At 35.8% G+C, this 27,848-nt stretch overlaps 3 protein-coding genes and 1 long non-coding RNA gene across 14 annotated transcripts; 2 read left to right on the forward strand and 2 right to left on the reverse strand.

Moving 5' to 3' along the window:
- Window positions 1–289: 289 nt before the first annotated feature.
- LOC104091081 (protein BREAST CANCER SUSCEPTIBILITY 2 homolog B-like) lies at window positions 290–9,638 on the reverse strand. Of its 5 annotated transcripts, none has more exons than XM_018769087.2 (21): window positions 9,385–9,637; window positions 9,147–9,302; window positions 7,603–8,706; window positions 7,399–7,508; window positions 7,158–7,312; window positions 6,143–6,265; window positions 5,868–6,065; window positions 5,709–5,790; window positions 5,570–5,620; window positions 5,404–5,479; window positions 5,181–5,292; window positions 5,046–5,117; window positions 2,776–2,974; window positions 2,529–2,711; window positions 2,247–2,389; window positions 2,119–2,181; window positions 1,815–2,025; window positions 1,210–1,377; window positions 1,071–1,133; window positions 809–943; window positions 290–590 (listed from the first exon to the last, which is right to left on the reverse strand). In XM_018769087.2, the coding sequence occupies exons 1-19, from the start codon at window positions 9,524–9,526 to the stop codon at window positions 1,083–1,085; spliced, it is 3,399 nt and encodes a 1,132-aa protein (XP_018624603.2). In that variant the 5' UTR covers window positions 9,527–9,637; the 3' UTR covers window positions 290–590; window positions 809–943; window positions 1,071–1,082. The 5 variants fall into 5 exon arrangements, with proteins under 5 accessions (XP_018624603.2, XP_018624600.2, XP_070052722.1 ...); XM_018769084.2 differs by having other exon boundaries at window positions 7,399–7,523; window positions 9,385–9,636; XM_070196621.1 differs by having other exon boundaries at window positions 1,054–1,133; window positions 7,399–7,523; window positions 9,385–9,636.
- A 1,298-nt stretch (window positions 9,639–10,936) lies between these two features.
- Window positions 10,937–18,036, reverse strand: LOC104091078 (uncharacterized). 7 transcript variants are annotated; one of them, XR_011414547.1, is made up of 8 exons: window positions 17,754–18,036; window positions 16,243–17,449; window positions 15,326–15,416; window positions 15,122–15,212; window positions 14,487–14,598; window positions 12,687–12,810; window positions 11,649–12,051; window positions 10,937–11,091 (listed from the first exon to the last, which is right to left on the reverse strand). It is a non-coding gene; the product is annotated as an uncharacterized lncRNA (long non-coding RNA). The 7 variants fall into 7 exon arrangements; XR_011414548.1 differs by adding an exon at window positions 12,522–12,548 and having other exon boundaries at window positions 16,243–18,031; XR_011414549.1 differs by adding an exon at window positions 12,522–12,566 and having other exon boundaries at window positions 16,243–18,031.
- A 4,426-nt stretch (window positions 18,037–22,462) lies between these two features.
- LOC117275486 (uncharacterized) lies at window positions 22,463–22,789 on the forward strand. The gene has a single exon (XM_033654756.1). The coding sequence runs from the start codon at window positions 22,463–22,465 to the stop codon at window positions 22,787–22,789; it is 327 nt and encodes a 108-aa protein (XP_033510647.1).
- Window positions 22,790–22,852: 63 nt separating this feature from the next.
- Window positions 22,853–25,107, forward strand: LOC138906928 (uncharacterized). The gene is made up of 3 exons (XM_070196591.1): window positions 22,853–24,440; window positions 24,580–24,890; window positions 25,006–25,107. Exons 1-3 carry the CDS (start codon window positions 22,853–22,855, stop codon window positions 25,105–25,107), a joined length of 2,001 nt encoding a protein of 666 aa, XP_070052692.1.
- Window positions 25,108–27,848: the final 2,741 nt, after the last annotated feature.

The following is a 27,848-nucleotide window of genomic DNA, read 5'->3' on the forward strand; positions in this document are numbered from 1 at the left end:
TAGCGGACAAGTAAAAGTAAACAGAGTACATTATTACCATAACTTTTACAATCGCAAGAAGCACAACCAAATTTACTAATTTTAGGTAAAGCTTGACTTGTACTATTACCATTTTAGATTATGTGATCTACAGTTACATGTACTATTCCTATTGACCCAAAGATATATAATGATCTGTTTACCAATATTAACCCAAATCATGATTAATTCATTAACCTAGGTTTCAAACATGCTCTCCAATGCTACAATTCCTTTAGCCTATTTACCCAAAAAGAGTACGAACTCTACGTTAAACCAAGCTTTCTCCCTTAAATATATTATATGTGCAGAGATTAAACCTTCATGATAGGAAATGTAGTCGCATAAACACATAATGCGAAATAGAAAAGTTGATGCTAATATGACGGAAACTAAAACCAACAAAACTAGTTGCTAATGGCTGAAGCCAACTTAATTAAAACAAAAGGCAGCTTGTTTTAGTGATTAATTAAAACAAAAGGCAGTTTGTTTTAGTGACAGCAACTCCTGGACTTCTATTCATCCACAGCAAAAGCCTAATATTGGCAGGATCATTTTGCCTTGTAGTGACCCTACAAGATGCGTAAGAACAAAAAGAAGATAAAGATTAGTACTTTTGTGCATCATAGATGACAAGATTTAAGAAAAAGTTGGAAATAATAGGGACATCCATTGACAAGAGTAGCATATTAGGGCGACTAATAAAACTGAATAATCAAATAAAATGCACTGTTCAAAGTCGCGCCAGTGTCTTGTAATTGAATTGTCCTTAAATTATCTGTTGACTTACCGACTGATATCTCCGCAGTGCAACAAGTTTGCAGAAGACTAGACATATATATAAATAGGTCTCACTATATATGGCATCAAGTTGCAGCCCTTAAAGGAGTACATCTCAATCCTCTTCATTAGCTAGGATACAAGCCTGCAGTAATACGCGCACCATCAAGTCCTACTATGATATTAAATTCAGCATACACTCCAGTCTAAAGGAAAAAGAAGAAAGAAAAGAAATAAGAAAACTGATTAAGTTACCTCGGGAAATTACTTACCAAACTTCAAGTTCAGCGGCAGCTAATTATAGATAGAACTTTCCCCCTAAGCCTTTCAAGTCTCTGCATAATGAAAGAATAGAAGCTTGAAAAAATGCAGCTAATATATAATATCATGACCAAATGCCAGGACACATACCGAACCAGATATCTTTGCCCATCTTTCAGCAGAAGCGCTGGCTTCTTTCAGATGAGAACAATGTGAATGATCAAAATTTAAATAATAGGTCGAATTTTCTGTTGCTTCAGCTACCCAGAGGTTATTAACATTATCTCTTGCTCTCTTGATGAGATTCCAAAAGGAAACCTGCAAAAACTTCATTGTTTCAGCTGTGGATACTGGATACAAATTAGAGAAACACCATAGACTTCAACATTTGAGTTTTACTCAACAGCATAACCCTTTAAATTCATTAATCAGGAATACTGTGTAGTGCATCAATGACATAATGTTCTGCATGGATACAAGCAAAGACCATGAGAGAAAAGTTGCCTGCTTATAAAGGTTGTAGTAGTAAAAACACGGGCCCAGATGCCATTAAGCAACAGAACCGTTAGAGTTGAAGTTAATGGTATACCACCATATCCTGTATAAAAGAGGATTTTCTGAATGTTTTATATCTAATTGTCATTAGACGAAAAAGGATGATAAATACGCAATAAGTTGCTTCCAGAAAATCAGAGGTTCAGTACTGGTGGCTATGAGGAAAATCATGTACTGCAAGTAGTTTACTCCTTACTCACCACAGACCCTACAAGGTTAGAGTTTATTGGTGCAAATGAATCAGTTTCTATGCATGGTGAGGTGAAGCTAGTGGCCATTAAGGTTTCTGATTCATCATTGGAATCCAACGTAGATGTGGATCCATCAGCTACAAATACCCACTGCTTACTTTGATGAGCTTCTGTATACAGCTGCCCCACAAAAACAACCACTGCAGCGATATCAAACTCCCTGAATGAACCCAAGAAACACAATAAGTGAATAAAGAAGTTTCTCGCTTCAGGAGCACAAGTGTTGATCCAAGATTTTACCACCAGAACCAACCTGGTCATAGGAACTTCACCCAATTTACTCAATGGAACTGATCGGCGAGGACAAAAAAAGGGCCTGCAGGAACAGGTATCAGATATATAAGTTTGTGCAGTAAAAGCATGAAAACAGCATATACTTACTCAAAACCCTCAATTGCCATAGGAGACAAAGGCCGCCATTTGGCTGTGGACCCTTTTGCTTGCAAATAAAGGGTGCTCGAGTCTGAGCTTATCGGTGTAAGCCCTGTAACAGCAAAAGCTTGACCCTCTGCAAGCTCGGATTGCTATAAAACAATCAGTTAGAGATGGAAGTAGTACAGAATTGAGAAATATATTAGCAAAAATGAGGGGATATAAGATTAAAGAAAAAAATTCAGAGCAAAATCAGATAACCAAGAGGATATTAAAGCTCATTTTCACTACCTGCTTCTCAGTTGGATTCCAAATTGTAATTAAGCCTTCCTGTGGGCAGCACTTCGATGGGGTACTTTTGCTAGTCAATCCAACAACTCTAACTCGCATAAAAGGAGTGACGTCTCTTTCAGCAAGTCCAGCAGCTTGCAAAGCTTTTTCAAGAGATTTCTGCAGGTCATACTGCCTCGATGCCTGAAAATGACGAAAAGGAATCATGACTAAGCTCCTATAGTAAAGCAAGTATAAAAGAACATACCTCCAACTTTGCTTGATAGGATGCAAATGCATTCAACTGCTCTTTAGACATCTCTGCCATCAGAAGTTCTGGTTCTGCAGCTCTCTCTAGTATCTTCAAAATTCTTGCCCCTTCTTCACTTTCATGGTCACTTCCAATGTACGCATCTCTCTTTACCCTTTGAGATTCTGAAGTTATTCCCTCCACAACTCTATAGCGTCTAGATTGACAATTCACAAATATATGTCTTATCAATAAATATCACAGATATTCATAGATAAAACACATCAAGTAGTATTTAAAGAGCATTGCATGAAAGTGGGACTTGTATTGGAAAATACAACAAATCCAAGAGATAGGCATGATAGAAAGGATCTCCATCCTAGAATGTCAGTTTCTTAATATGAAAGAGGAAAACAACTGACAGTGAAAACAATGACATAGCAAGCAGAACCTTTTGGCTTCTTTATTGAAAAACTCACAAGCTTGATTATGTTACAGAAACTTATTGAGCTTTATGAAGGCATTTTTCCATCATAATTTGCAAAATCGGCTCGAGCGCTTGCACTATGTTTCAGAAGAAAAGGCTAGCACCAGCTTCTCGTAACTAGAGCTGGATCAAGCTTTTTGGTATTGAGCAAACTTTACATTTGTACTTTTGTTTACTGTCACTTCTCGTCATTCTTTATTTTCCACCCACCAGATTAATAATTCAAACCAAACCCAGCTGCTCAATCCACCATTCACAACCACCAGTCGGTACCACCTAGCCGTCAAACAAGCCATACAGATACATACAACCAAACATATTTTATGTGTTATGCATAATTCATTTAAAGAAACACCTTCATTCCCCATAGATTGGATTTAGCATATGATTTGACTGCATTTCAACAGAGTGATACTGGTTTGCTGGAGGATGTCAATCAATTTGATGAGGGCAGACAATTGACAGCTGTTAAAATTGAAGGCTTACTAAAGCAACTTTAACTGGAGAGTTGTATGATAGGTCTCATTCAAGAATTACCTAAGCTTAACCCCCGTGCACACAGGAGAGGGAGCGAACATTTAGCCACATTGAGTTGTCCAATCCTTTCATATGTCCACTCTTCCTTGCATTCATTTAACAACTATTCTCCGCTGCTTGTTCTATTTTTCTCTAATAGCACAAAAAATTTAGTGATTTATTTGATGTTATTCTTTCAGCTCAGTGCAAGTTATTTTCTTTGATCTTTTGCCTAATAAAAAAAGAGATACTATCCGCATTGTCCATTAACCTCATTTTCATGCCTCATTCCAGTATTCAACTATGACCAGAATGGTTGAACCACTCAAATCTTAAAGCAAAGGTCAAATGTTTTGAGTAGTAAATATATCCAAGTGAAGATTTTTAGGTGTTCTCATGCAATTTGCGACTGTTGTAGTTACCAAAATTATAGTCAAATTAGTTGACATATACCATTACTCAATTCCATTGACGTTTTCCATTTAAAAACTAATCTGCTATCCAATTCTTGATAGCTATTGCTAATATAATATATTGATACAGATGTGTGATCCATCAAGCATTTGATGAAAATCACACATAATAGTAGCAGGAAGTAAGGATCACTTTACAGATAAACCAACTGAGACACTTTTATATATGTTGCACCCACGAAATCATATTTATTGAATAAATCAAATGTGGACTTAAGAGTGATCAATAAGATTATTGCCATGAATGTTACTAAACTAGCATCATACAACAGTGGCCTACAATGAAGGAGTTGAGGCACATTTCTTGATGTGTCACGGGTTTCAGATGAGGAAAAACCAAGAAGCTAATACTGCAAATTGCAAGAAGTTGGAAGATACAAAGGTCAGAATGCCAGTTTATTACAAGAAGATATTCAACTAAGCATGTGATAGCAGCAAATGGTCACAGGACGAAATGCATTTTGTGGACATATTGGATGTTTATAAATGATGCAATTCAAATCAACCGTCTGAAGGGATAAAGATAGAAGTGGGAAGCGCATAGCTATTAAATTGTTCAAAAGCTAGCCAGTATTTGCTTGATGCAAGGAAGAGAGCCAAACTCATTTCAATTCTCATCCAGAGGCAAGGATTGGCTGTATCAGTTGAGTTTTTTTTTCCCCTTTAAGTGATAGTTTTTACCAATTAAAGAAAGAGTGATTCATTTCTTCCAGTTAAAAAACAAAAATTTATGCAATTCTAAAGATGAACTCATAATGTAGATATCAAGTGAAGGATGGAGAGAAATCTTTCAGCAAGTTTGCAAGTATCACCTTTGATTAAAAGACTGCATCTCTTTAGCTTCCATCCTTTCAGATCTTACAACGAAACCCCCATTACTTAACCTGGATGTCATAGATTTTCATCAGACTCAAAACTAATTTTCTTCCGTAACAAATTTCAATTACCTTTCCCTGTAGAGAACAGGATATATCCTTGAAATTCCGACCAATGTAAGTGGAACAGAACCTCCACCATCCTTGATTGATAAAAATGATAATGGAATGGCACCACCTTTACCTAACAACATTTACATGAAGCAAGACGGGCCAAAAGGGGAAAGAGAATACTTTAATGGCATTGTCAGGATATAAATGCAGGTCATAAGTTCTTGGTATTACTAATGCTTACATAACCCCAAACGAGATGCCCAATGAGCTCTATATGTCCCATTTATATGCAGTAGCAAACTAGTCGTTCCTGATGCCTGAAATTAATGCAGACCTTTAGTAATGACAATAGAAACTTGAAAAACCCATGAAAGCACCAATAATTAGAAGCTGCTAAAGGCAACAACCTCAAGTGGTGAAACAGGACCTGTCCAACCACAGAATCGAGCTCCCCAGATCTTTAGATGACAAGATAAGCTGTAAGCAATATGAAATTCTGACAGTCTCTTACAAGGATAGACTACAACCATTAATTTAATGTGGTACCCTAAGCTTTTGGCCAACAAACAGCTTTCCAGCAGCCAACTTCTTGGATAATAGTATATCTAAGACAGCAGTAATTGAATACCTGTGAAACAAACAAGTTCTGCATGATTCGTGAAATCCAACTTATAATATGGTGATAGATATTAATATTTTTCTTACCACCCATCTGTCAGTTCAATTTTTGCACAAGCTCCATTTTCGGTCGTGTTAGACAAAGAAAATTGAGGTCCAACTGGGGAGTTGCAAATTGAATGGACCTTGGAAACGCAGAGCACCATCATAGAAGAAGGTGGGACGTCTCCTTCTAGAATTCTCTTAATTGCAGATCGATGACCATAATTTACTTCTCTTTCATATCTGTCCAAAGGATGAATTGATGTTTTTATTGTACCTCTGAAATCCAAGAGAAAATGCAAAACTGACTCAATTTATACCTGTACTTTAATTCTTCAAGTACATTGCAGATTGTCAAAAGCTTCCCAGAAAATTTGGCACTATAACACCTCTCATAAGATGAAAGTTTCCAAACAATCCACTTATAGTGATTTGTAACCCACCTATTGGAATGATGAAGAATGTGTAAGCAGGTCACATTGAAGAACAATTTAAATGACAGACGAATTTTGATAGACATACAACAATATTAAGCGATAGAATTGTCTATGAGGAGCACCATTAGTCAGATACAAAATCTCATTAATCAGGAGAATTGAGAAGTGTGCCACTGTATTTGGGAAGCTAACCATGTAGCAGATGCTCTAGCTAAATGGAGTACAGAAAATGATGATTTGAGTAACAAGTTACCTGTTGCAGCTAAAGGTCTATATAGGCTGGATTTTGTTCAAATAATATCCTTCAAGCACAAACAGCAAAAAAATGCATGCTGGTGAAGTATAAGTGTAGTTTAGCATAGGTACTCTGTATCATAGCTGCATTTTTTGTATTTGGATCAAGCTAGAGTAGCTTGGAGTATATCAATGCTGTAACTAGTATACTGGTAGATCTTAGTGGAGTCTTTTATATCCCCAGTTTGTTTTGCGAGGTAAGGACATAGGGTCTTCTCTTTTTGATGTAGCCATACAGCGTAATTAACATAAAAAATAAAAAAAGAATGTTGAGAACCCAATAGACAAGTACACCCATGACTATAGCTCTAGAGATCAATCCATGGATCTAAGAAAAAGTAGCAGATACAAGTGCCTGTGACTCAACATAGAACTTTATGTGAAAGCTGTAACCAAACCATTTTCGTAGTGTCTGACACAAGCCACCAGACACACAGATGCATAGGCCAATGGGTACCATGACCAACATAACTCATACTGCTACAAGAGCTAAAAGATTATTGAGTGTAACACTTGAAACTAATTGGTTCCTTCTGATAATTGTAGCTATTCTAACGGCCAACAAGATTTCCAAAACGTTCTTGCAAAGAAGTACAGAAATTACTCTTTAGAGACATATTGCATAGAAGCCCCTGATTGAAACAGCATCTCCCAGAAAGACTTTACTCCAATGCAACCTGAGCAAGATTTATCATTGAACACATGAGTTTCAGCAATATCTGGATTCATCCTTCTCACTTCATCTGGCAGATTCTCTAGCTGGATCTCCACAGAACATAACAAGTATCAGCTGCCAAAAACAAAGTCATCAATTGAGGAAAGAAATTATTCCAGTCCATTCTCACCTTGCTCTGGAATGATGGGGGGTCCCCAAGATACTCCTTCATATACAATCGTGCAACGTGGAATGGATATCGAACTGAAACTTTTCCTTTTTGAGAGGGTAATTGTGGTGCTGAATTTGAGAATCCTAGTTAAATGATATCAAATTTGTCAAAGAAAGATTTAAGACAAGCCCTAAGGAGTCTATCTACAAACTTCAAATTTACCATTAGAAGCACCGGAATCGTTTCTTTTGAGAGGGGTGACAATTTTGGCAATTCGAGGCTTCTTGAATGGAGAAACAAAACTTCCCCTTCCAGGTTTCCTCTTCTGACCAAAGTTTTGGTTTCTATCTGCAGATCCAGCTCCAATGTTATTTGAGATATCCACCAAAGAACCCCTAGAAGGCCTTTGTAGCAATTTAGGTTTTGAAGGGATGTCATTTTCTTTTAGGTCAACAGCTGCTGAGTTCTTGTTGAATGCCTCTCCATGCTGAGGAATACTATGGTCCAGCCTACTCGTGCTTTCTTTTGCCACAGCATCAAACTCCTTCATCAAGTTACTTGCTGGAGTGAGATTCTCTGTTCTAACAGAAGACTTCTTATGGTACAAAGTTGATCCAAATGGGGGTGTAAAAAGGCTTAACGAGCCACTGCCTTTTGCTGCCGATAAGAGGGAAACAGGAGTATCTGAGTTTAATTCTTTAATGGAGGACTGATCAACAGATTTTTGGTCTTTTGGAAAAGAAAACAATGGATCAACCACATCCTTTTCATCTACAAGACATCCCAGCTCTGGATCTCCAAGCAGACTCCTTGCACGTTTCAATGCCTCAGAAGAAACTGATATTGATCTACCACCAGCAGTATGAAACTTTATCGGAGGAGGTTTATCTGCACAATGCAGAAAATCTGGTACTAACTCCTCCGCTGCACAAACTGAGGAGTTAAATTTAACATCAAACGGAGACAATGAAGCTGCTGAAGCTTTAGTAGACCATGTGTTAGCAATCCCCTCTACTGCCACGAAAGGAACTGAACTCCGAAACCCAAAGTGCTCGTCTGAAGATCTATTTTTCTTTTCAAAACCTTGAAATGTTTCATTGTCACCCTTTTCTTCCAAGCCCAACAATGCCTTGGCCCTATTAAGACCTGCGGAAGATATACTAACTGCTTTACCAGAGCCTGTCTGGAACATTGAGTTCGACGTGTTAAATTGTTTCTCCAAGCCAGAAGGGGAAAAAGATTCTGGGGCATTAAGAGCTTTCCCTGAGCCTTTCTGGAATGCAGCTTCCTGCAAGGCAAAACTGTTCTCTCTTCCAATCCCTTGTCCTGCATAATAACTTGAATGTATATGATAATGCATATATCCAGACCACCATAAAAGCAAGAAATTCAAAATATGGACTCATATACTCCACTATCTCTCTACAATTGACAAACTAAAGAAACTCGAGTTACATGTTACAAAACTACAACATTATATTCCACTGAATACTGCAAGATTGAATTTTGTATACATTTTAGGTCAAATTCTGGTTCAGTGTAGACTCATTTCTTCTTCTGCTTCTGATCTTATTTTAAAGTCAAATGTCAGAGTACTGAAGCACGTTGTAGCATAATTAAATACCAGATTTTCTAAACTTAAATTAAGAATAAGTAATTCCAGAAGCATACCTTTTCAGAAAAATCAAAAGAAGAAACTTTACCAAAAGCAAAGAAAAAAAATTCAATATAATAAATTATTTCTCCTGAAAGATGAAATGTGAGACCTGTGTCCGGGACCACATTGTTTTTATCATTAAGGATCGAAAGAGCTCTTGATATCGAAGACTGCTTCACTGCCACAGGCTTCCCGGATCCAGTTCGAAAAACTGGGAAATTCGCCGTGAAACTTGTATCACTACTCCCCGCTAATTTCGAACTTCCTGTATCGATTAATGTAACATAATGCGCAAGTATTGAAACTTTACGGTTTATATATAGGAAAAAGAACAATGAAGTAGGTACCTTGACGCAAGAGGTCGGCCATGGATTGGAGCTGCTGAGGAGCTGCTAGGGCTAAGCTCGGCTCTACGATTTTAGTCTCTTCATCGGAGATTTTCCATCGGAAATCATTCCCGGCGACGGAGTACAACTGCCACGTCGGCATTTTCCGGCAATTTTGTGTAATGTCAAATCAATCTGTGAAGAATCGCTTCGGAAATTTTGTTTGTGCCGAGGAGAATAGAGGGAACTTATTTGAAAAAGCGGGAAATTTTGTTTCTCTATTATAATACCCGCGCCAATCAAAGTATCAAACTACGTGTCTCATGGATAATGGGCTGAACTGAGATGGGCCTAGCCCAATAGGTTAGTAACAGTTAGGGCTACAACTCAAAAAGTTTCATTTGGGCTTTCTGATGAACAGCTTTCAGTTCTTTGCGGACCAGGGCAAGTGCACAGATAGCCGATTTTAGGACCCTTATTTAAGGAATAACCGTAATTTATAAATTTTTGTGAGCCTACACACTTCATAATTTACTTTTGACATACGTGCCTAAAGTTTTAAAAAAATTGCGTCTCAAATTATCTCAAGCTTGACATATTGCTTTTGCAAACAAACTTCAGACATACGCAACTGAAGTTTGGCTTGCCAAAGCAAAACTTCATACATTTATGTTTATTTAAGACCCAAATTTTGGAGGAAGGTCTACTTTTTTTCTATTTTTTTATTAGTTCATTTAGTATATAGGTACTTGTTTTAGTGAATTGTCGATTCCTCGCAAGTTCGTTTCAATTTAGCTTATGGGATTTCAAGAACATCATTTGGGTAGTTTTTTAATCTTTACTGCAATTCAAATTTCCTGCCATTTCTCTGTTTGATTAAGCCTGTGAACGTACAATTTCATGATAAGATGAAAAAAAAAAATAGCCTCTTATTGAAATAGATAAAAAATAGTCACTTAAATATGCTCTAAACAGTTTTTATTTTTTAAGTTTATCAAAAGTGAGCACTTTCAGTCTCCATCAAAAATTTAGTAAACTCTATTTGTTAGATTTATCGAAAATTGTGACACAAAAAAAAATCTACCAAAGATAGTATGAAATTCTTGTCAAATTCTAGAAATTGTAACACAAAAAAACTGCAATAGACACCAGAAAATAGGACAAAATAACAAAAAATTGTACCTCAAAAAGTTGTACCGAACTCTTAGAAATAGACCAAATGGTAGAGGTTGTAAAATTATGCCTCCAAATATGAATTCTCGCTAAATCTTTTCTTTTTTTATGTTCCCTTCAAATCTAAAAAATAAGGTTCCTTAAATATTTAAAAGAGACAAGAAGTGCTCACTTTTGAGAAATTTAAAGGACCAAAAATGCCCAAAGCATATTTAAAGGACTATGTGAATTGAAAGGACTTATATATATATATATATATATATATATATATATATATATATATATATATATATATATATATATTACATTTAGAAAAACAAAATATGGTCAAAGTTTAATTTCGACAATCTTGTCGTTGCACTGTACTGAGAAGAAAAAAACAAAGGATGAGCAGACAACCTTTTAGAAACATATATATATTAAAATTTAATTAGAACATATGCATGGCCAACCACTAACTTTATTTTTTGTTCATATCATAAGTAAATGGGAAGGGGATATGAAACCTAGCTGCTAGGCACGCATCATATGCTGCTTTACTTGTACCATGCAGACCTACAAAAAAAAAAAAAAAAAAAAGGTAAATATTCATCCATTAATATATTCAAAAAATCATCATTGACGTCCTATAATGTAACTAATACGAGGTAATTAAGTTAGTTTAAGAAGTTGGATAGTTGTCAGGCATATTTACATTGCCCTTTACAACGATCATCGTCTTATTTACCCTTCAAACTCGATATCTAGACCAGCTAGCAAATTTGGCCAATGCATAAAGCATAAAAAGTAATAATTTCAAGCTTTTGGAAGTCTTTATAAAATTATGCCTCATTATAAAATAGTTTGAAAATAACAGCATCACCAATTTCTTTATGTTCTGATCTTCAGTTTTTGGTGCAAGACGTGTACATGATATGCTTGCTTCTCTAGCATCCGCAGGCCAAAGGCTTAGAATGTAGAACAGTTCCTTAGTACTTGTTTTGCAGGAATTTCCTAGAATGGTGCAAAAGGTCGGAGGCCATTGTAGTACATACATACTTGTTATATATATATATATATATATATGTACACTAGAGAGATGATGCCCCTGCTAATGCAGGGGCCACACATACCAAGTGTTCACGTAGTTTTTTTCCACTGCGACGGTGCTAGTAGACATGGTGCAACGTATCGGAACCTAAACAGAGAAAATTAGAAGATTTCCTATACAATACATGTATAATATACTATTATTTATGATATTCCACAAAAAATAAAAAGATGAAATAATATTTTTCCACAACCTATCTAAGAGAATGAGTAACTGCATCTTTTTCAGCTCGTCAAATTTTATTGCAGAACTCTATAGTTGCTCAAAACTGATTGCTATTAAGTTGTCCAGTCTTGTAAATTTCATTGCAAACCCTATTATCTGGACTACTTCATTTTCCTTCCTTGACAGAATGTTTGAGTGTGCTGCTGCAACTTGTTTAAATAGGATTAGAGCCTGACAACTAACATTTTCAAGTGACTTTCCTGTAAAAAAAGAAAAAAAATAGTGAATGCTTCAATACCAACGTCAATAATATGTAAACAGTTGGATAACCTTAAAGACCAGTACAATTGTGTGCAAGTTTCACTATGCAATCCAAGCAGAGATCAACGATCTCATTCCCAATTTTACAGTATCTATAGCTTCAATTATTTCTTATCTCATCTGTTGAAGGATCCTAAAGAAGGAAAGCAACCATTTCATATCATGCTTCTTCAAGATTACAAAAAAGAGTACTCAAAGAAAGCAACAACGATGTGGATGTATCTTCCTAATTTTAGGCACGGTAGAGTAGAGGCTGGCTTTATCATTGGATCATGAATAAAGTTAAGCTCAAACCATTATATAGAAAGGAAAATGGATTCTATCCTCAATTACTTGTATCAAAACATATTATTGTGCATAGACATAAGAGAAGGGAAGAGACGAAACACTCTTGACCTCGTAAACTTACCACTCACTTTTGCCTGCCACAATGCTCCTAAAACCCAAATATGGACTGTTCATAGTTGTAAAATACTCCACAAAAACATGAAACGGTACCAAAATAAAATGAAAAGAAGATATAAAGACCAGATTAAAAGAAAAAAAAGAAAAGAAAAGAACAATATCGACTTACATTCTTAACTTGGTATGAGCGAGCTTTTCCTAAAGAATGATCAGGATATGTAAAGTCTTCTCTCCGTTGTTATTTTTTCAAGAGCTTAGCTTATCCTTTATTCCTCATTGACACACTATGGCTCCTGTCATTAATTGTACAAGTTAAACAAATCTTACCAGTCATAGAAAACATTTCCTTAATTCTGTTCTGCTATTGTGCAGTTAAATGATCAGTTATCCATATTACTTCATGCCTGGTAATGTTTACTCTTTCTTCTATATAGATTCTAACCATGCATCTTCTATGAAATTTCAAATGTTCCAAATGATACAAAATTCTAGAGCTGATTCTTTTGAATCCCCTTGTTTTTGGTCTGCTGGTTCAACTATTCTGCTATTAAAAGCCTACAACTTTGTTCTTAGTTCTCTAGTAATTATATTCTAAGCAGTCTCAATCTATGTAATTAGCTTATCATCTATCTGTTCATTATCTATGACATTAGAAATTATAAATCAGTTCACAAATACAAAGCAAATTCTATCAGATTAAAAAACAACCTCCCATTCAGATAGAAATTAACTGAAGAAACTCTGAAGTGCAAATCTAGTTCTATCCCAATTCTATCATTCTACTATTAGAGCCTTACCTTCAATTACAACATAGTAGCATAATTTTTGACCATTTCAGAATACCATTTAATGTTCTAGTATTTACATCCAGCTAGCCTCTCCATTTTACAATGATAAAATATGAGAAATAAATTTGACGCTCAAAGACACAATCCACTACTAAGAGCTTCTAAAACTATGTGCAAATATTGATTATCTTAGAAAAGAAAACTATCACTGAGGCAAGTAAAATTTACTGCATTTGAAAAAGTAGACATTAACAAAATACAGCCAAGCCTGATAAGGTAAAATTTTATTAAATAAAAAAAAGGTACCCAAGATGGTACAAATAGAATAGACCAGCACTAACACAAAACAAATGGGCCAAGTCTTGGAATGACTAATATTTATTCAAAGATCATCAACGTATCTAGTGGAATTTCTGCACTAGCCAATAAGTTCAACAGTAAGCCTATTACTTTGTAAAACTACTTTCGTTTCTCATAAATTGCAAAATAACTCTTCTCAACATAAACTTGTTTCACTTTCATTCTCCCAACTAACAAAGAACTTAAGTAATAACCAATGGCATCCAATGTCAACTCAACCATTAGCTCTAGAAAAATCAAGCAGAAGGGACATGCATACCAAGTTGGAAGGAATGGATCAATGGTCTAACTAACTAAAAATTCATACCACAGCTAGATCATTATAATTACAAACTGAACAAAAAATTAAAATCATGAGTGCAATTGTTTTGAGAAAAAGAATAGAACCAACATGCACCCAAAAATAGAAGCACATAGAAGAACTAAAACCATAGAGAACGAAGCTCGACGTCGCAGTTGTGTTATACTAAGAATGTAGGAAAAAGATTCTACAAATAATTGAATAAAGAAGAAGTGAAGATTTGATCACTGCTTACCGCTCACACAAACTGTAATTAACACAGTCAACAGAGAGAAAAAGAGGAGAATTAGAAACAACAAAAATTGAAATCTCAATAAATGAAATATCATGACCATCGATACGAAAGATAAAAGCTGGCACAGAAATTGTAATTAACACTGTAAACATAGAGAAAAGAGGAGAATTAAAAATAACAAAAATTAAAATCTCAATAAATGAAATGTCATGGCCATTGATACGAACAAAAGCTGCCACATAAATTCTTATAGCTTTCTTAGGAAGTGCAAATTCAATTCCTTACCTCTCTATATGAGCCACTGAAAGCACTATGAAGCAGCTTTATTGTAGTCGTCCCCCATTCGTTCCCCTTTAACTCCAAATCACACTATGTGCATTTGGAGATTGATTGAATTCTAAAAAACCCCAATTTCAAAACTTAGGTTAAAATCTCAAAATTGCTAATTAAAATTAAAATAAATATAAAGTAAAAGAATTTAACTAATGCAAACTTGAGGAATGCAAAGAAGTAAAATAAACGAACTAAGAAGAGAGAAAAGAAGGAAATGGAAAACAAAGAAGGAAGAAGAAGGTGAAAAACCATCATAGAGCAGGATAATCCAAACATGAACAGTTCCGCTAACTGAAATGCAAGTAGAATATGAATGGGAGATTCTGGATTGTACTAAAGTAGAAGTGAAATTACACCTGTTGAGAGAAGAATAGGAGTCAAACCACACGTGTTTAGAGAAGAATATAACACTTACACGGGTATACTTGCAATTACCAAGTAGTACTTGTATAATTAAGTGGGCCCAATGCATAGTACAACTTACGCTAAATCCAGTACAATTAGCTATTGCTATGTTCGTACACCCCTTAGCCATTTATAAAAGAGTAACATTTTTTGTCAAGATACATTCATCAAGGCTATGATACCTTATCAGTTTCAGGAAGACTATCAGCCTTTCTAAGTAATCTGAATATTTGTAGGCCTCCTTCGATGCTCTTTAAATACAATGGATTCAACCTGCAAGTTATAGCATACAATCATCTCGGGCATACAATCAAATCTTGAAACTAACATTTATAGATTTATATTTCATATTTTTTTTCAAGATACATTCACCAAAGCTTTGATACCTTATCAGTTTCAGGAAGCTATCAGCCTTTCAAAGCCATCTGAATATTTTGTATACCTCCTTCGATGCTCTTTAAATACAATGGATTCAACCTTCAAGTTATAGCATATTGAGATGAATTAATCCAGAATTTAGTACATTGAATAGTATATCTAATTGGGTACATCCCCTGTAGTCGTCGAATAAATTGCAAGACAAACAAATGTCAAGCATAAATTATAAAGAATTATCTTTTATCCATTCACGTTTGCAGTTATTTCATCATTTCTTCCGTGATAAACACCATTCCTTGTATCACTCTGGTCGATAAGAGCTTACTTCTCTGCAATTCAATAATTTTGTCCAACAAAAGCTATTCTATCCCCTTTTAGAATACTAACAAAATACATACGAATATAAACAATACAATAACAGTAACAATGTGACTCCGGTTTATCTCTATTTACAACAAAGTTCATGACATGGGAAACATTTTGTGTTGTCCAACTGTATGTGAGGACTCTCAAGTCGGTTATGACAGCTGAATCTACCCAATAGCAACTATTTGGAAACTATATGCTAAGAACTTTCATCCAATGCAAAGGTGAAGTTCCAGAAAGAGACAAATGACAGAGATTAGCACTTAACAGTAGCTGAATGGTTAAAATGCATATGCATTTATAAAAATATTCCAAATACCAACACACAAAATGTCACAACCTTTTCTAAATACATCCACTGAACTATTATGATTTTTAGAACAGATGATCATCACTAATGTAGAACAGATACTATAATCTGCCTTTCACCATCACCCATGAAAACACACGTATAATAAGAAAGGATTGGTGAGACCTTAACTTTTGCCAATACAATTATAACATCTACTCCTATGATATCTCCTAAGAGGACTAAAGAACATTAAAAAAGAAAGCTCACCGCACCGACGGAGATAGATCATACAATCTCCTTTGAGAAAGGTTTACATCTGTATACCAGCAAAAGAATTACTCCTAGATGGGCCATCGTTTGCATCTGTATACCAGCAAAAGAATTACTCCTGAATATACAAAATCAATGCAAAAGAAATGTGAATATATATACATGGCCTACAAACAATTAGGAATTTCAGCGACATCCACATAACCTCATAAATAGCACTTAAATGTAATAAATCCTTTTATATATTAGCAAAGTTCACAAACTGCTGGTGCATCATTGATTATTTCACAAAGAAAAATGTCTTTTTTCCTACTAATATGGATGCATTCCAACAGCTGATACTTATGGAATTTTATTGTTCAGTCAGGTGAGTGTAATAGAATAGTGGAAATATCCATAACTTCGCATATACATTTCGAAAATGCAGTGACATCTAAAAGAAAACCACTTGCAGAAATCGACCCAGCGCTTTTAAGACATGAAAAGGAAAGACGGAGAATTCAGTCAACCTAAAAGGAAATTGAAGTTAGATCTCATTGCCAATAAAGTATAAGTTAAACAGCAAATTGGAGATTTCATGCTGATATATGAGAATGATGCCTAAACATTATGCTTTATTTTATTAATAAAGAGAAGTAATTTTCTTTGTAAAAGGTGAATAGTTTGTCAATAACTTAGTGGCTTGTTTCCGTCCCCTAAGATTAGGGGAACTGGTTGCTGATAATAGAGTATACATATTTGTTTAACAACTGAACTTATTCCTTCTAACCCCTTAACATTAACGACCTAATCAATTTTCGAAAATATATCCCTCTTTTGAATTATAAATTTTAGTCACCTACCATAGATTGTCTTCTATATCTCTAACAAATTAGACAAAGAAATGTGGGCACTTAAAAGAAAAAATACCAAAATTGCAGCCTTTCCCTGCTCCCAAATGAAGAAGACCTTATCGTTTGATTATCTCTGTTTGTCGGAAAAGTGAACGCAGGAAATTATGTACTTTGAACTCACTATAATAAGCCCTCCAAAATGAAATTCGAGTTAGAAAGAATTACACAAATTAAAATAAATTCAGTAATATACATTAGGAAAAAATGGTATAGCGGATTCGGACTTCCCATATGTCACAAAGGCTAAGCCAATAACTCAATTTCTTTAGCCAAGCAGCGATAGAATGCTTGTTGTCTCTTCAAGCCCATCTCTATTCATGACAAACATATCATCCTTTACATGAGAATTCCGACCACACTATTTTTAATCCACATATGACATATCTCAGTAATCTCAAGATCCGTTACTTAACCAAACGGGGAAAAATATATCAATACACCCCCAAGACGAAGAGACAACTAAAATAGGAGAAAATAATAACAATATTTTGCCAGAAAAAAAAAAACGTGCTTCACATCACTTGGCTAAAAACTCGCATATATGCATGCTGAAGGATGAAGAGCAATAAGCTTTAAAATGGTAATAAAAACAAAAGAAAAATTATCCAAACCCACTGTAATATCAATGGTATCAACCAACTCGTAACAAAGAGTATAAATCATTTTTTTAGAACTTGAGTTCGATAAATCCAGCTTGAGGGTTGGGGGTTCAGAGCATGAGTGTAGGATTTAAAAATACAATTGGGGGTTATTTGATATGGAGTTCTTGGGGTGAAATTTGGGGTTTGCTTTGGGGAGGAATGGCAGAATACGGAGCGTTGGAGGGAAAGAGAGATGATAATAGAAAGAGAGAAAGAGAGAGAGAGAGAGAGAGGGGGCTCTGGAAGTGGAAAAACAACGTTGAAGGAGGTGACACGTATAAAACACGTGTATCCACCAAGAGCTGTGTTCATCCCAACGAACGTACATCCCATGTAGCTGTTTGTACAACTTGTTCCAGCTGTGTTCGTACACTCGAAATCTTTCAATTTCTTATTTTACTATGTTCAACTGGTTTTTCGGGAGATAGAGAAAGAGACAAAACACTTCTCATTTATATATAGTAGTAAAGTAAAGTAAAGTAAATATATATATATATATATATATATATATATATATATAGATATAAAATCTTTTAATTCTTTATTTAAATATTACTTTAGTATTTGTTTCTCTCTTATCAGTTAATATAATCTAATTATTTTTAACAAATTTTATGTTTTCTCTCCATTTATCTACCTAATTATTTTTTGTCCATTTTTTAGTCAGTCAACCTACTATCGTTTATAATTGTTCATTTGTTTAGCATATTTTGAGTTTACAACAAAGTTGCTTAAATCAGATCATCTTTCACAAATTTAAAGCAAACTATGATTAGAGGTGGTAAAATATATTATGTGTCTTTCATTAATGATTTTTCTAGATATACTAAGTTGTATTTGCTTAGAAATAAAGATAATGCTTTTAATGCATTTATTTCTTATAAAATTGAGATTGAAAATTAACTTAGTAGAAAAATTAAGAGAATTAGATCTGATAAAGGTAGAGAATATTTGCCATTAAATAATTTTTGTGAAAAGAATGGAATTATCCATGAAGTAACTCCGCCTTATTCACCCGAGTCTAATGGAATTTCTGAAAGGAAAAATAGAACATTGAAAGAGATGATTAACAACATGTTAGTTAGTTTTAATGCACCTCATAATTTGTGGGGTGAAGCTATATTATGTGCATGTCACTTACAAAATAGAATACCTTATAGAAAAACTGGCAAAACTCCTTATGAACTGTGGAAGGATTATAAACATAACTTAAAATATTTAAAAGCGTGGGATGCCTTGCTAAAGTACTTTTTCCTGAACCTTAAAGGAGAAAATTAGGTTCTAAAACTGTTGATTGTATGCTCATTGGATATGCTGAACATAGTGTTGCATATAAATTTCTTGTTTTAAAAGTGATGTGCTCGATTGCAATACTATAATTGAGACAAAGAATGCTGAGTTTTTTGAATATATTTATCCACTGTCTGATAAAATTCCTCATACCTGTTGAAACAAATAATGAAAATACCTCTAAGGAACTTAGAAGGAGCAAAAGGCCTAGTAAAGAATATTTTCTTATGAAAATAATTTTCAAACTTTTCTTGTCGATAATGAACCATCAAATTATTTTGAAGTTATATCTTCTTCAAAAGCTAATTATTGGAAATAGACAATTAAAAATGAAATTGATTCTATTTTGAAAAAGAGACAATTGCACCTCCCGGTGCAAAACCTATTGGTTGTAAATGGATTTTCAAAAGAAAATTTAATCTCGGTAGATCTTTAGATAAATATAAAGCTCAATTAGTAGCAAAAGATTTTTCTCAAAAACAAAATACATATTATTTTGATACATTTGCACCAGTGACTAGAATTTCTTCCATTCGAGTTTTAATTGCTTTAACTTCAATTTGTAAGCCTTTTATCCATCAAATGGATGTCAAAACCACTTTTCTAAATGGTGATTTAGAAGAAAAAATTTATATGGTTCAACCTGGAGGTTGTGTCATTCCTGGACAAGAAAATAAAGTTTTTAAATTAATTAAATATCTTTATGGCCTTAAACAAGCTCCTAAACAGTGGTATGAGCAATTTGAACAAGTCTTATTGAGAGACAAATTTTATTCAGTGGAGGTGGATAAATGTGTTTATACTAAAGTGATGGACAATGATTATGTGATAATATATCTGTATGTTGATGACATGCTTATATTTGGTACAAGTTTAAATATTGTGCAAAGTACTAAATTATTTTTGTCTGCTAATTTTGATATGAACGATTTGAGTGAATAAGTAAATACCATATTGGGAGTTAAAATTATAAGGAGTGAAGATGTCATAATGTTGCCATAAGAACATTACATTGAGAGACTTCTTAAGAAGTTTGAATATTTTAATGTCACACATGTGAGCACTCCTTTTGATGCTAACTCTCAATTGAAAAAATATAATGGTGACCTGGTTGCTCAATCTAAATATGCTCAGATTATTAGGAGTGTGATGCATTTAATGAATTTTACAAGGCCTGATATAGCTTATGTTATGTGTCTACTGAGTAGATATACTCATAATCCCAACAGAGAGCATTGGTTTGCATTAGTTAGACTAATGAAATACTTGAGAGGAACCATGAATTATGGTATCCGATATAGTGGATTCTCTTCTACTTTAGAAGGGTACAGTGATGCAAATTGGATCTCTGATTCAGATGAGACATGTTCACTAGTGGTTATGTATTCACTCATAGTGGAAATCAGCTAAACAGACGATCATAGCTAGATCGACTATGTAATCAGAGTTTATAGCTCTAGAGTTAGCTGGCTCTGAGGCTGAGTGGCTAAGAAGCTTCTTAGCAAATATTCCTTTAATTAAGGACGTATTGCCTCCCGTGTCTATGCATTGTGATTGTCGAGTGGCAATAGCTATTAAAAGAATAATTTTATAATTGTAAAAGTAGACACATAAAATTGAGACATGATGTCATAAAATAGCTGTTGAGAGATAGAATAATTTCCATTGACTATGTAAAGTCAAAGATAAATTTGGTCGATCCTCTAACTAAACCAGTGGGAAGAAGATTAATTATTCAAACCTCAAAAAAGATGGAGTTAAGGTCGATATGTTGTTAACAAAGATAGTAACCCAACCTATGTGGTTGGAGATCCCATGAAGTAGGTTCATATGGGTAATAACAAGTCAATATTGACACTCAAGCACTAAAATAGAGTGTTTGACTGCAACTAGTTGAGAGGATGAGTTATAACTCTTAATGAATTCATATTCCTTATGGGTGGTGTATTTAAAAGCAATATACACTTACCTATATTAGAGAGGAATGAGGCCTATCCTATGAGATTTTGGCCTAATATCTAGAGCTCTCATGAATAACCAGGCACGCGCATGGCCTTTTGAGCGCAAAACCGCGTTGAACAGCAAAATTATGGTGTCAAAATGTGATTGATAAAATCTCTGACTTACAATAAGAATTATCGGTTCATAAAATTATTATATTTAACCAGTAATTATGTAAGTTAAATTTTATCAGTCTAAGTTTGGTTCATAGTTCAAAAGACGCCAAACCTATTGTATTTGGACCATGCAAATCCAGCAAATCTTACTCCTCTTTGTATCAATTTTTTGAAAATATATGGGGGAACTGTTGTGATATTTTCAAAATTGGACAAATGTCCTTCCAAGTGGCAATGGAGAAATGAGTGTGGCAATATTGCAGGGAAAATTCAAGACAAGTGTTATACACTTCTAACCTTTCTTAAAGCCTATATGATAGGTTACAAGTACCTTGCTTTATGTTTTGATGATCTAACAAACTTATTGTCAAGAACCAGATAAGGAACCGGTTACATATTCTCAAGACCTTAAGATCGAAAGGTTCCAGCTTGGAATATGCTTCGACTCTTTAGAGTCAGAGGAACAATAGAGGGAACAGATAACTATTGTTTTTTGAGAAAACTGTACAAGTCAACTGCCTCAGCTGTAAAGTTGCTGCCTGCACACGCTACAGTGAAGAAACAATGCAGCAATCAACTTTATGAGGAGTGTCTTTTATCTACCTTGCTTACATCATTCTAGTGATGTCACAAATGCATTATTAACATCAAGGAAGGCAAAAACAAATCACTGGTTCACTTAGAGAATTCATTGAAGATCTCACACGGTCATTGATTATCAAGCAATCAATTCTCAAGTGAATCAAGAACAAAGAACAACACTACTATGGATCAGTTCCCCACAACAAGTCATTGTATGTCCTTAGTTGAGTTGTAACTTTGTAATAGTTCTTAAATTGTATTTCCTACTTAGCTTCTTCAGAAGTATTATGTAGGAAACTCTTTGTAAACCTTAAATCTTTATGTTTGAGTCTTGGCTAGAGTTAGTCGAGTTGTATAGTCTTTGTAATAGAGTTATTACAAAGTGGCTTGTAATAGAGTATTACAAGTTAGTGAGAGATTAAGAGGTTAATTCCTATGTTGCATAGGTTGTAATCTAAAAGTTGCTCAGTAGTGAAGTTTAAATCCTACAAGGGTATGTCGTGATTTTTAATCCCGTTGAGTTAAGAATTTTTCACGTAAAATTCCTCTTGTCATCTACTCACTGCAGTGTGCGTGTGTTCTAGTAGAACTGATAGAGAACCTAGTTCTCTATAGAGTTTGGCAGACCCTTATATTCTATCAATTGGTATCAGAGCAGGTTCTTTCTATCAGTTAACACCTAGAAAGAATCCTCATGGCTGCTCCTCCAAACTTCGAAGATGGCCAGTCTACTTACAGACCACCTAGGTTCAATGGACAATATTACAGATGGTGGAAAACTAGGATGCACGACTTCATCATGGCTGAAGATTCTGAGCTATGGGATGTCATATGTGACAGACCCTTTGTTCCTACCAAGAATCTTGGCGACCCAGCTGTAGCCATTCCCAAGACGAGAAAGGAATTCAATGACGCTGATCAAAAGGCCATAGAAAAGAACTTCCGTGCAAAGACAATTCTTGTTTGTGGCATTGGTCCTGATGAATATAATAGGATATCGACATGCCAATCAGCAAAATAAATTTGGGAGGCTCTTCAGACAGCTCACGAAGGAACAACACAGGTTAAGCAATCCAAGATCGAGATGCTCACAACTGAATACGATCTCTTTAGGATGAAAGATGATGAATCTATCCAAGATATGCACACTCGCTTCACCTCCATCATTAATGAGCTTCACTATCTTGGTGAAACTATTCCAAGAAACAAGCTTGTCAGGAAAATTCTTAGTGTTCTGCCCAGTTCTTGGGAAAGCAAAGTGAACGCCATTACAGAGGCGAAGGACTTGCAGACACTGACCATAGATGAACTTGTTGGCAATCTGAAAATATATAAAATGAATAATTATAAGGACAATGAAAGAAGAGAACCCAAAAGGGAGAAGAACTTGGTCCTCAAGACAGACATCAATGATTCAAGTAGCGAGGATGATGATATGGCTTACTTGATAAGAAGATTCCAGAAGATGGTTCGCAGGAATGAAGGCATTCCAAAAAGGGCAAACTCTAGCAAGCCAAAAATTTATGACCTCTGTCATAAATGTGGCAAGCCAGGACACTTTATCAAGGAGTTCCCTCTCTTAAAGCAAGATCAGTACAAAAATAACTTTGACAAAGCAACCAAGAGGAACCCGGTTCCTGATAAATGCTTCAACAGAAAGAATGTCGTTGACAATATTGTAAAGCAAGCTCTTGCTGCATGGGGAGACTCCTCCAGTGAATCTGAAAAAGAAAATGATCATGGTGATAGTTCAACGATGGCAGTGGAAAGTGAAGCAACTGAGTATGGCTCAATCTTTGCCTTGATGGCTCAGTCGGATGATGATGAAGATGACGACGATGATAAGGTAAATTTTCTGGATGTTCAGAGAAATATGAAATCTTATTCTCCTAAAAAACTCATGTCTTTGGCAAATGTGTTAATTAATACTTATCACAGTCTTATAAATGATAAAGATGTTTTAACTGTGGAGTTAGGAGAAGCAGAACAAACCAGAGATGACTTAGTAATCATTGTTGTTGATTTAAAGGAAACAATTGAGAACCTGAAGAAAGAGAAGGATGCCTTAGATGAAAAAATTACAAATATAGAACATGAAAGAGATGATCTAATGGTCGTTGTGGTAGACCTAAAAGAGACCTTTGAGTGTGTAAGAAAGGAAAAAGAAGTCTTAGCTGAGAGAGTTGCTAACATTGAGCATGAGAGAGATGACCTATTAGTGGTGGTAGTGGACTTGAAGGAAATAATTGGTGAACCTAAAATAGAGAGTAGGCCTGAAAATTCTCAAAAGGGAAAGGAAGTTGCAAGCGAGGCACACATTAAGCTTGAAAGTGAGTTAAATTCAGTGAAGTCTAGTTTGTGTGCTGAGCTTGAGAAAAACAAACAACTTCATGAAGAACTAGGAAGAGTTAAGAGTGATCTTGAAAAATCACTCAAGTGGACCTGGTCCTCTGATGTTATCACTGCCATGTACACCAACAATGGGGGAAATAGGCAGGGGATTGGGTTCCAAAGGGAAAAGATTCCCTACAACCCTCATAGCAAGTATGTTACTGTACCTGATAATTGGCTTTGCACTCACTGTGGCAACACTGGGCACTTTAAAGAAAATTGTAAGGCCAGATTTCAGTCACAACAGAAAAATAAAGTTTTTGCTGAAAAAGTAACTACTGGTAGAGAACCTGGCCCCTCATATAAAAAACGCACGATTCCTTCTTGGACCAGAAGATCCCTCATTCACCCTTTTCCTCATTACAAGGGACCCAAATTCTTTTGAGTTCCTAAGTCTAACTCCTGATTTTCTTGTGCAAGGAACAGTGAAAGAAAGCAGCCTACAATGGTACATGGATAGTGACTGCTCAAAGCACATGACTGGAAGTACAAGTGATTTCCTTTCACTTAAAGCCCTCCAAGGAGGGAGTGTATCCTTTGGAAATGACAAGAAAGGATACATTCTGGGAGTTGGATGGATTGAGAAGTCTCTCTCATACTCAATCGAAAATGTGTACTACATGAACGGGTTGAAGTACAGCTTGCTAAGTGTTTCCCAGATTTGTGACAAAGGAAACAAGGTGGAGCTTATGTCAAAAATATGTACAGTCACAAACATAATGACTGGTAAGGTGGTGCTAGTAGCAAAAGATACAAAAATATCTATGTTGCTAATTTTGAGTCTCTACAGAATGGTGATCTCAATTGTCTAAGTTCTATTGATGATGATGCTGAATTATGGCATAGGAGGCTGGGTCATGCAAGCTTCACGTTGCTGAACAAATTGGTCAGGAAGGACCTAGTTTGTGGTCTGCCCAAGTCAAGTTTCAAGGATCACAAAGTGTGTGATGTATGTGTAAAAGGCAAGCAAGTCAGATCCTCATTTCAAGCCCAAAAAGGAAGTCAGTACCTCAAAGTCACTTGATCTTCTTCACTTGTGGACCCATGAGAGTGGAAAGCAGGGGAGGAAAGAAATATATCTTTGTTATAGTTGACGATTACTCTAGATTCACCTGGACTCTGTTTCTCAGAACCAAGGATGAAACCTTTGAAGTATTTATTGCTTTCGTCAAAAGGATTCAAGTGAAGATGGGTAATAATGTAGCTTGCATCAGGTCTGATCATGGGACAGAGTTTGACAATGCCAAATTTGATGAGTTCTGTACTGAAAATGGTATCTCTCATAATTTTTCGGCTCCAAGAACACCTCAACAAAATGGTATCATGGAGAGGAAAAATAGAACTCTTGAAAACATGGCAAGGACAATGTTGATTGACAGTGGGATCGCAAAGAATTTCTGGGCAGAAACTGCCAATACCGCTTGCTACTTGGTGAACAGGTGCATGATCAGGTCCCTTCTGAACAAGACTTCATATGAACTGCTAAATGGAAGGAAGATCAAGCTGACACATCTAAGGACTTTTAGGTGTAAATATTTTGTCCTCAACAATAGAAAGGAAGCTCTTGGAAAATTCGATTCCAAAAGTGATGAAGAAATCTTTCTGGGATACTCATCCCAAATCAAAGCTTACAAAGTACACAACAAAAGGACTTAATGTGTTGAAGAGAGTATACATGTGATCTTTGATGAATCTCACCTCTCCTATGAGAAAGACAGACGTGCTGACCAAGATGGAGAACTTTTATCTGTTCCAGGTGAAGTTATTGACATGGCAAATGGAAAGGCAGATATGATTAGTCATGTCAAGGAATCCAGTAAATATGATGCAAATACATCTCCATCCATTGGAGAGGAACCTGGTCCCACGATCGCAACAACTGAAGCTGAAAATAGAGTTGCTGATGCAGTCCAAGGTACTCCACTTACTGAAGTAAGAAGCGGCCAAGAACCTCAGTCAAATATACCTGGATCCTCTACAAATGAGATTCAGGTACCAAACTAGAAGCACAAAAGCTTACATCCTCTTGACAACATAATCACCCTTCTTAACTCAGGTGTTCAAACTAGATCAAAAGCCAGAAATTCACTTGCCTTTTCAGCCTTTCTTTCTCAAATAGAGCCCAAAAACATCAAAGAAGCGTTGAAAGATGCAGACTGGATCACAGCTATGCAAGAGGAGCTGCATCAATTTGAAAGAAACAAGGTATGACACCTGGTCCCTCGACCTGCAGATCGAACTATCATAGGAACTAGGTGGGTATTCAGGAACAAACTTGATGAGTTTGGAAATACAACAAGAAATAAGGCAAGGCTTGTAGTTCAAGGCTACAATCAGGAAGAAGGGATCGATTATGATGAAACGTTTGCTCCAGTTGCTCGAATGGAAGCCATTAGAATTCGTATCGCCTTTGCCTCTCATATGGAGTTCACACTGTTCCAAATGGATGTCAAAAGTGCATTTCTAAATGGCTATCTGAAAGAAGAAGTCTATGTTAAGCAGCCTCCTGGTTTTTAGAGTCACGAGCATCCTGAGCATGTGTTCAAACTGGACAAGGCATTGTACGGGCTAAAGTAGGCTCCCCGGGCTTGGTATGAAAGGTTGTCAAAATTTCTTCTAGAAAATGGATTTACAAGAGGAAAAATTGGCAACACTCTTTTTTTGAAGAAACGAGGGAGGAATATGCTCATTGTTCAGGTATATGTTGATGATATCATCTTTGGAGCCACATCTGACTCTCTTTGTGAAGAATTTGCAAAACTCATGGGGAGTGAGTTCGAGATGAGTATGATGGGCAAATTAAATTTCTTTCTAGGACTTCAAGTGAAGCAATCTCAGAAGAGAACATTGATAAGTCAGTAGAAGTACATCAAGGAATTGCTGAAAAGGTTTGACATGGAAGCATCAAAAGTCATCGACACCCCTATTGCCACAGCTACCCGTCTAGACATGGATGAACCTAGTTCCCCTGTAAATCAGACCATGTATAGAGGGATCATAGGGTCACTCTTGTATCTTACTACAAGCAGACCAGATATTGTGTTCAGCGTGGGCCTTTGTGTAAGGTTTCAATCCAATCCATAGGAATCTCATCTGAAGGCTGCCAAGAGAATATTGAGATATCTCAAAGGAACGCGGGACATGGTTCTCTACTGTCTCTCAGGTGACAACTTTGATCTTATTGGGTATGCTAACGCTGATTATGCAGGATATCTAGTGGACAGGAAAAGCACGTCTGGAATGGTATATTTCCTGGGTTCTTGCCTAATCTCGTGGGGTACAAGGAAGCAAAACTCAGTGGCACTCTAAACTGCATAAGCGGAATATGTAGCAGCTGCTTCTTGCTGTGCTCAATTGCTGTGGATCAACCAGCAGCTGGAAGACTTTGGAGTGTTCTCAGATTGTGTGCCTCTCCTATGCAACAATACAAGTGCACTCAATATGGCCAAAAATCCTATCCAACATAAGAGAACCAAGAACATTGACGTGCATCATCACTTCCTCAGAGACAATGTTGAAATGGAGCTCATTTGCATGAAATTATGCACCACAGAAGATTAGATTGCAGACATATTTACCAAGGCTTTGAGTAGAGAACATTTTGAAAGAAATCGTCTGGCACTGGGATTGATAAAGCCCAACTGAGAACCTGGTACCTCGATGATTGGCTATGAAAGACATGTTCAGGT

Source organism: Nicotiana tomentosiformis, chromosome 3 (assembly GCF_000390325.3).
Source record: "Nicotiana tomentosiformis chromosome 3, ASM39032v3, whole genome shotgun sequence".
Taxonomy (NCBI): Eukaryota; Viridiplantae; Streptophyta; class Magnoliopsida; order Solanales; family Solanaceae; genus Nicotiana; species Nicotiana tomentosiformis.

Bases quoted from the DNA above. Each gene is read 5' to 3' on its own strand.
- LOC104091081 (XM_018769084.2), bottom strand. From the start codon at position 9,526: ATGCCGACGTGGCAGTTGTACTCCGTCGCCGGGAATGATTTCCGATGG. The intron at 2,712-2,775 runs GTATGTTCTTTT...CGTCATTTTCAG, and splicing joins CCTATCAAGCAAAGTTGGAG to GCATCGAGGCAGTATGACCT. The intron at 2,390-2,528 runs GTAGTGAAAATG...ATTGTTTTATAG, and splicing joins GGAATCCAACTGAGAAGCAG to CAATCCGAGCTTGCAGAGGG.
- LOC117275486 (XM_033654756.1), top strand. From the start codon at position 22,463: ATGGCTGCTCCTCCAAACTTCGAAGATGGCCAGTCTACTTACAGACCA.
- LOC138906928 (XM_070196591.1), top strand. From the start codon at position 22,853: ATGCTCACAACTGAATACGATCTCTTTAGGATGAAAGATGATGAATCT. The intron at 24,441-24,579 runs GTAGAGAACCTG...TTCTTGTGCAAG, and splicing joins TGCTGAAAAAGTAACTACTG to GAACAGTGAAAGAAAGCAGC. The intron at 24,891-25,005 runs GTGGTGCTAGTA...ATTATGGCATAG, and splicing joins CAAACATAATGACTGGTAAG to GAGGCTGGGTCATGCAAGCT.